The 9,202-nt window shown below is 41.4% G+C and overlaps 1 protein-coding gene across 1 annotated transcript in view; it reads left to right on the top strand.

Annotated features, from left to right (window-relative positions):
• Positions 1 to 8,594: 8,594 nt before the first annotated feature.
• Positions 8,595 to 9,202, top strand: part of GCFC2 (GC-rich sequence DNA-binding factor 2) — a 24,380-nt gene continuing 23,772 nt past the window's right edge. The window contains exon 1 of the mRNA XM_026846435.1: positions 8,595 to 8,601. Within this exon, the coding sequence (XP_026702236.1) occupies positions 8,595 to 8,601 (7 nt within the window). The remainder of the gene's footprint in view (positions 8,602 to 9,202) is intronic.

Here is a 9,202-nt window from a genome sequence, read left to right as displayed (position 1 = left end):
CGGGAGGCGGACGGGCAGCCCCGGGCGAGGCGAGCACCGGTACGTGGGGTGTAAGGCCGGAGCCTAAATGAAGGGTCTTGTGCCTTGCCCTGGGGTGCCGCCTCCCGGGTCTGGCCCGGGCTAACGGAGCGCTGCCGGGATCCGCGGGCTGGGGGCAGCGCTGTGCCCACGGCCCGGCCTGACCTGGGCGGCGAGCGCCGGCCCGGGGCCTCAGCTCTGCAGGGTGGTTCCTGCAGTGAGCAGCTGCTGTTTCAAGATCTGAAAATTTACCACATCCTTGCTGAATTTTTTCTCACTGTTGCTTCTAACTGCTGCCTCCCCATCTGCTCCATAAAGTACTTTCTCTTTAGTTTCTAGCTGTATATATTTAGGAAAAGAAGGTAATAAACTAGAATAATCTCAGTCTTATCTCAACTGCTGGTTTCTTGTGGAAGCTGAAAAGCTAACGCCTCTGGTTTGATCATTCTGCACAGGCCGGACTCTCAGATTAATTTATTTTTTTCCACGCTCTGCACCCCTGGGAGAGGGATGACGGTGCCCGTGGCAGTGCCTGGTGGTGCTCCCCGGGAGAAGCCTGTCCCACGGGGCCACCTGCACTGGGGAGGAGGAGGATGGCACAAGGAGCTAAATTTGGCTCACACCAGGCACTGCTCTGCATACTGAAATAGGTAGGGTTTCAGGGATTTATTTTTTCAAAAATTAGAGAATCCTATAGAAAGGAAGTACATTAAACATGCCATCATTTTTAAACATCATTTTCCGTCTTCAGTGAGTGGATCTTGCTATGTACAGAAGATGACAATGCCTTTCTGCTATGGTTTTGCTGTGTAGATAATTACATACCACCTTCATACAGAGCAGATTTTTCCACTGACTCATTCTTCTGGGATCTCAATGAGCCTTTCCAGTTTGTTACACCTTTTATCATTCATCGAGATTCCCCTATAGTCATGTTACTGTGCCCTGTAATGGTCATACTCGCATAATAGCACATACACTCCTCAGTGTTTTTGCTTAGACACCTAATGTTTGCATTTGCTGTTACAGCTGCCCCGCTGCATTGGCAGCTCACATCCGTGTATTTATCCCTCATGATCTCCTCAGCTCCCATCTGATTTAATGCTTTTGAAGCTACAGTATTCTCCTTCCTTATTCCCAACCCCAAAGCATGCTTTGCATTTTTGTTCCTGTGCACAGCCAGCGGCCTCATCTTTGATGAGTAGATATTTGCCATGTAGGGGGTTAAAACACATGTTGCTGAAGGGGTCCTTGCTGACCTGATGATTTTAATCACTCAGTGGTCTCCAGCACAGGTGGTCTTTGGCTTTCAATTGCTTTGAAGTGACCTGCAGATTTCATGAGCAGTGCTTCATTTAATAATTGACTGAGATAACAGAGCAGCCCTGGGTTAAGAGCAGCCTTATGTGGAGCTCATTTAAAAAGTCTCTTATCTGACAATTTTTCATCTGAATTACTTTCTTATGTCTCTTAAAATGCAGCTGTTAATCCATTTAGTATACATTATAGTGATACAGAATAGTCCTAAATGTGACTTTGTTGTGTAGACAACACCTACAGCCTGCTCTGGATCCAAGGCAAGTGCTCACATCGGACATAACAGTCTACAGGTTCATAAAAGCTACTGTAGAGAGAATTAAGATAACAATAAACCAGATAAACATGTTTCTTCTCATAGAAAGAAAAAGATTAGGTTACTTATTAAAGTGGTTAAGTATTGGGAAGGGCAGTGGAAAAATCTATCAACAAAAGTGTCTAAGAACGGGTTAGACAGATAACCTATGAGGAGTCCAGTAAATACAGTTGATCCTGGCTTGAACACCGGATTAGGTGTCTTCTCAACCTCACGGCTCTTTTACTCTGTAATGAATGTCACTGCCAGGTTCTGCCAAGTGAGCAGACTTGTGCTGTGTGATATTCATCCCACTGGACAAAAGGCTGTGTAGAAAGTCAGGGGGGAGATTTGGGAAGCTGCGCAGGGGGCCGGGTGTGTGGTAGGGTGTGTGTTTTGTGCGCACGATCAAAGGGAAGATGAATCATATGGGGGGGTGATTTTTAATGTATACTTAGTTGATTTTAATTTTTTATACAGTTCTGCAACTACTTAAGCCTATGACTAGGGTAGAATATGACCTTCAGTGACTCTCATTACCAGCTTTGCTGCCTCTGTTGCTTCTGTTGCGAACTCCAGCAGAAACAAGGGATACCTGGAAGCTGTAACATCTTAGCTTTGAATACCACCTTAGAACACCATGTGAAATTTTGTAGCCTAATAATGTTTACAACTATTAATTACATATTTTGATATTTTGTGTTCTTACTGTTAAAAATTCTTCTCTCCCCACACTAGATAATTCATATGTTAAATAAAGACAATAGTGGCTATATATATACCTTCTTAACTACTGGAAATGAGACTCCTTATATGATATTGAAAAAAATCCCAAATTGCTTCTCTACTGTCTGAAAACATACTGCCATCTGAAGATAAGTTATTAAACTTATTTTTAAAAAAATGTCAGCCAAACATAGTGCTTAACCACTGACTTTGAGGGGACAAAGTGCACAAAGCAGGAAGTGTATAAAGAACGCTGGGATACTTGATTATGTAAATATGACAGATGGGGAAGGACCCCTCTATGTTATTAATGTTATGTGAGATCCCTATAGAAAAGCAGCAATTCACCTCATTTGCAGGAACTATAGATGTTGCCTAACACATTCTTTGATACAAAACTGAAGCCAGGAAAACCTACAATACTGTAAACTGTGTTGCCTGGGAAGGGAGAAGTCAAAGAAAATGAAAAATTCAGCTGACTTCCTAGAGAGAAAACCTTCTGTAAAAAAATCAGCATATCAAAGCTTTATGTGTTTTATTCTAGACAAATTGAATGCTGTTTCATCTGCATTACCACAAACAACCAGAGCTAATCAGACGTATTAGAACAATAAATATCTGTAAGATTAATTAAGCAACAGGAAGAGGAGCAGGACTCACAGGCTGCTTTGAAGACACATTTGAATGCAGCAGCCCCTCAGTCATTCTTCCTTGGAACCAGAATGTATGGACATCCAAAGTTTAGTATGAGCTATAAAAAATGCACACTCAAAGTGAAGCTGAACTCTTACCCCACCTGGGAAGACTCTTACAGGGATGGGTTTTTAGTGATGTCTGAGGCAAATTACATCTACTTTGTCTAAATTTTTTGCTTTGTTCTGTTTTAATCAGTAACTGAATTACCATTTCTTTAAAATGAAGAATTTTGTCCTCTGGTTTGCTAGAATGAAAATTGTTTCCATTCAGAGTTTGACTCCTGTTTAAAGTAGGTTCAAAAAAACCCACTACTTTTATGAAGGTGGAGTTTCTAAAGGCACTGTTGCAGATGATGCCTTTGGCCATCTCAGGGTTTGGGGAGGGTGCTTTTTGCAAGCTTCAACATGCAGCTTTGAGGTCTGATGTCAAGTACCAGGTGAAATAAAAGTCCCTTCTGGTGGTAGGTAGTACTCTTGTAGCAACGAGTAGACAGTTGCAAAAGAACTTAAAACTGTGGGAATTAATTAGTTTGTCTCAGAAAGCCATTAAGGCGAATTACTTAATAATAACTGATGAGTAATAGAAAAGACAGCTGAAAGGAGAAGAAACCAATGAATGGTATGATAACACAGAGACTAGTTCCAGACATAGGGGCAGGGTTGCAGCACAGCAGCTACCCAGAGGAGACCAATTAAGACGAAATGTGTGGGAGAAGCAGAATTTACTATAAGCAATGTCTCATCCTCTAGTATTACTATGTTATCATTTACTATCCTGCACATCCTTGTCATATCTGAGCCAAAACCAACATACAACAGCAAAAGCTAACAAGATATAATGAGGATGGAGAAACTAGAAATATTAAAAGCAACACAAGTTTTACATTAAGGCTTTACTTTTTAAACATTATCTGTACTCTGTCCTCAGTTTCCTGTTACAAGCAATTTTGCTATCTTTAGAGTAGCAAGGGAAGATCTCCACTGATAGCAAAAGACATCACAAGTAAAGTTGCTTAGCCTGAATTGAGCAGCAGTAGGTAATATGACTTTAACCCTGCTCTCAGTTTACTCCATAATACTGATTATTTTCTCTGCTGTAGTGCAGGAAAACACACCAGAAGTGAATGCATTATTCTCCCTGTCCAAGCCCTCTGACCAGGCAGTGTCTAAGTTTGTTGACAGACATGTTTCTGCAAGTGTATGTTTAACACATATAAAGTTAAGCCAGAACATAAATGAACACCAAAAATCAGTTACTGCCAAGAGTAAGCCATGCTTTGTGTACAGTTACTGATCAGGGATCAAGGAAACTAAAGTAAACCAACAACTATTTCTGAATTTCAAAAAGTAGTAATTGCAGCACAGCGATCTGCACATGTTCCTCATGCGGTGTCCTGTTTAATTTTCTTTGCTAATGAGAGGCATTTCCTCATCGGGAGAGTTCAGCTTGTTGTCACAGCTATAAAGAACTACTTAGAAACAGCCACACCTACCCGATGAGTGACAGCTTTGACCCCTTTATTAGATTCAGATCTATTATTCATGCTAAATTTCCTTTTGTGCCTCTTCTTTTTCCCTTTGGCTAATATAGAAGCAATGAGCCCTCACTTAATGCTGCTGCCAGGTTTAATTTTTACATCAGTACTCAACTGTTTTCTTCCTTTTGAGCAAATGCTAGATACTGTCTTTAGCCTAGGTCTTTATTTAAACCTGGAGGAACAAAAACCAATGGGATAAACAAAAGGACAAGGTAACATTTACTTTCCACACCTAAGACAACAGGGGTGGTGCATTTCAGATGTTGATTCTGAGTAATAATTTATCAGAAAGGTAGAAGGCACAAAGCACGTGCTCCATCAAAAATAGTACTTCTAGAGATGCTGGTTTGGTTTCTGAACCAGAAACCTACACAGTTTTTAAAACAGTAAATGGTACACACTACTTTATTTGTTTGAAGGATTTTCTATTACTTAATAGCTGTATAAAATAAAATATTCATGTCCCAACTTTGTTCCCTGTCAAGCACAGATATTATTTTGTAGGGGACAGAGAGCTGGACTATATTTGTTCAAAGATTGGCAAAGGCTTCTTTGCCTACTGCACTGAAAGATTCACTGAGATTTATAGAACATCTATGTAACCACAGAGAAAGTAGATTTCCAGACAGGCCAGAATGCGTTGTGAAGGAAGGCAGAGCTGACTCATGCAGACTGAATTATGGCAAATAAAATTTTGCCAACTGCTGAGCAGACACAAGAGTTTTACTTGCAAAAACTAGCTGCAGCACAGGCGGTCAGAAACATTCAATTACACATGAATTTCACAAGTTTCAAGTGCTGACAATAACACAGTAGTGGGGTTAAGCAAGGTTATTTGTTGCAATTTGCAATCCTTATGATACAATTAGTAAATAATACCTTGGTAAGCCAGAGTTGCAAGTTCATTTCAGATATGTTTGTTTCTCCGCACTCTTGGTAAAGAGTCTAGGCTGGCATTCCCACTGCATTTGCTATAAATGTTTTTTCCCAAAGCTTTTTAGTTTTAGGTCATGGGGTACATATTGTTAGGTCATGTGGTAAAAGCTCACATGCATGCCCACAGAGAGACAATGGCAGGAAAGACCAAATAACACCCAGCCCAGCTACTCATCACAGGGGCCATCAGCCCATCAAAGATCCACCTCTACAAGCCTGGAGGAGCACAGGGGCACAGTGGCAGGTGACAACCCAAGTTACAGACTCCTGAGGAGTGAGCACCTTGTCTGGGCCTTTCCCAGGGCTGACCCAGCAGAGCCACTGTCCAGGTGTGAAACTCATCACAGTGATTGTTGGGAGCAGCCCTCCAGGACTGTGGGGGTTACTGCCTTGGGGGTGTGCTGCACATGATGGGATGCAGGGGAAAAGCATTTTAGCATTGCACAGGACTTATTATGGAACGTTTAGGGGAGGAATCAAAGATGGAAAAAGGGAGGGATGTAGGTGATTTGGGGAGGAACAAGTGTGGGGAATAGTGGGGGGCCTTGGGGGATCATCTGTTCAGGTGCCAGCAACTGGGGAGACTGAAATCCACGTACCAGTACTACCAGTACCTCATGGTGTACCTCTTACATGAATTTTGTAAGGTTCTCTGGAACTACATGTTGCTTTTAAGCCTTGAATGATATAAGAATCAACTTTGAAATAAATCTTCTCAAATATTTCAGAATGTCTTCTGAGTTGCTGTGAAAAGGAAAGTTTTTCAGATTCATAGATTTCTGGAAAGAGGCAGGCATGCTGTAGAGGAAATAAGTACTATGATAAAGACAGGCAAACCAGCGTAAGACAGTGAAGTAAGTGTATGATTAATAGCATAATTAATAAAATCAGGGATTCATTGTCAGGGCAAACAGATCGCTTTGGTTTCAAGGTGGCTTCTGGAAGTCTACACAAAAGCTCTGTGTTGATGAAACACCCAAGTATCCCCTGACTGTGACTCTTGCTCACCAGATGTAATGCTGACAGTTTGAGGTGCTACTGCCACCCTCTGCCTGACATTCTGCTGGACTGTTCCATGACAGGCAACAGAAGCAAAGACAAATTCTTCTCCCAGCTGCTGCAAATAAACACATTGTGCAGTACCTCCAGTTAAAGTTGTTGCATTCAGAGGGTTGGACCTAGTTTTGGTGTCTTTTGGTCAAAATTGTGTTGGTGTTTACAATTTAGGGTTTTTCTGCACTTAAAAGTTGTTTTTGAAGTGGTTTAAGTCTTTCTGAGCAAGTCACTTTGTAACTTACATTGACCTTAAAATTTAACAGAGTTCAAGCCACAGCTGAAATCAATGGAGTATGAAAAGAGACCATACTATCAGCCATTAATGTTTCACTTCAATTTTTGTGCAAGGTTTGTCTTGCTTGCATGCTGCTTCTTGCTTTGGTAAGGGAAATCTATAACAATTTGCTGATTTACTTCATTGATCTCCTCAGAGCCTTTCTTAAAATTAATTTGCCTGAAGAATGTTATAATGGTTAGGCTGCAGAGTCACTGAAAGAGTATCAGTGGTCTAATGGTTCTAATATTTCTGACCAGAAATCCTCACCTGTCTGTCTGTTACCTTTAACCTTCAACTCAATATTTTAAGGCAAAATGATCTTTTTATCCTATGTCAGCAGTGTCAGGAAAAGGGCTTTTACTGCCTGATAAAATAAAGCCATTGGCACTTGGCACTGGCAGTCCTTCCAAAGAGATGCTGCATTGCTGTGGTTGAATTTGCTTCTCCTCTTCTGCACTGGGATGATCTTGATTGGATGCCACTGCCTAGATTACTATCTTGGCACTTAGCGAGCATATTAACTGGAGTGACAACTGCAAACATGGCAGTTTAAACTTGCTAGAAATAGCAAGCGTACAATAACCGTGTCCTGTGTTTCTGCCATGCTGAAGTCCTGGACCATTTTGTCTTACAAGGAGCCAGCTCTGTCCTGCCAAAGTAGCACTCACTAGATTGAGAGGATTTAAAATCAGATGAAAGAGAATAAACTCTTTAATACAGAGTCAAAGCAAATGAAAGGAGCTTTGTCACCATTATGTCAATAGGTTCCTGGTAAAACTTGTAAGATCTCTGTATAGCATCATCAAGTCTTCAGCAGTCCTGGAGTAGTAAACAAGAAAAAAATAACTTCATGGGCACTATTCCAGGTCAATCTATGTCAGCAAACCACGCGTTGTCCAGGTTACAATGGAGAAACTCGATATACCTGTGCATCCACAGTCTATCCTTGACTTTATCCTTCAGTTAGAGAAACTAAAGGGGAAAGCACATATCAATTCCACAGTGATAAGGCAGCTTTGAACCAGAGCTTGTAGTAAGTCAATTTAAGACACAAATCCATAGAAAAGTTTTGTTCTAGTGCTTGCAGAAGTACTTTATTTTTTCACCAGAACCCCAGCCTTTTTCAGTGCAGATGAACAGTGTTTACTGAATTGTTACTTTGAAGTTTTTATAATCCTCATTATTCATTGTATAGGCTTGGTCTTTGTTTAGTACATACCATTAAGAACCGGTGCTGAGTAGAAATATATTTTACATTATTTTTCTCCTAGGTTTTTATGTTGTTTATACTGTAATGGGTGCTTCACAAGTGAGGTTTTTTCTTCGCAAGATTCCCAAGGCAAGCTAATATTAGTATCTTCATCTTACAGATGAAGGACAGAAAAGGTGGAGCAATTTAAGTGAGAACATTTCAAACATCTGCTATTTTTAGATATTTCTCTTGAGACACAAAGGCCTTACTTGAAGGACTTGCTCTGTGTAGCTGCAGGGTTTCATTTGAAGCTGCATGTGCTTTCTTTCCACGCAGCCCATTAACACAGCTCAAGTCAGCACCACAGAAATGAAGGGCTGGTACAAGCTACAGCACAACGCTTTACCATGCAAAGTGACTGAAGTCATCGCTTGCCACAATCCCACCTTCCTTCTGTTCCCAGCCATATGTTCCCCTCCCCTCACACCAGTGCTGGCACCTCCCTGATTCCTTCAGTGAGCTAAACCTAGAGAAAGGAAGAAAAATGTGCGGTTAGTTTTTGACAACAAGCTACAGAATAAGCTTCATATTTATAACAGTATTTTATTATTAAGTATATTTATAATTCTGAATTAGCATTTATATTTATTAATAATTATGCATTAGTAACTATACAATTATTATTTTGCATAAGGTATTATAAAATTAGTTTATGACTAGACATTAATTACATAGTTAGTAGTAATTGAAATGATTTGTTTATAAATTGTTATAAATTTTCTATATAATACCAAACCGGCTAAGTTTTTGATGACCCAACAACAAGCAGGGGGAGTACCCACCACAGCAGCCCCTGCCATAAACAGGCTCACAGCCCTTCAATCAAATTCCATTTTTACGCATCAGTGATTAATTAATTACCAGCAAGATACCTCCCGCTTCCTCCCACGGGACACTCCACGGCACAAGCCCCGCCTCGCTACTCCCGCCACCCTCCGGCCACTCAAGGGTTAAACGCGGGACACGCCCCCTCGCCCTCATTGGGCAGCATTTCCCCTTGCCCCCCCCAGGGGCGGGGTTTGTGCGGGGCGGAGGCGGAGCTTTGAGGTTGCGGCGCATGCGCGCTGGGGAGGCGCTGCGCGCGGCGCCCCG

Source organism: Athene cunicularia (genome assembly GCF_003259725.1).
Source record: "Athene cunicularia isolate RWA chromosome 3 unlocalized genomic scaffold, athCun1 chr3_part1, whole genome shotgun sequence".
Classification (NCBI taxonomy): domain Eukaryota; kingdom Metazoa; phylum Chordata; class Aves; order Strigiformes; family Strigidae; genus Athene; species Athene cunicularia.
This window is presented reverse-complemented; position numbering and strand designations above follow the sequence as displayed.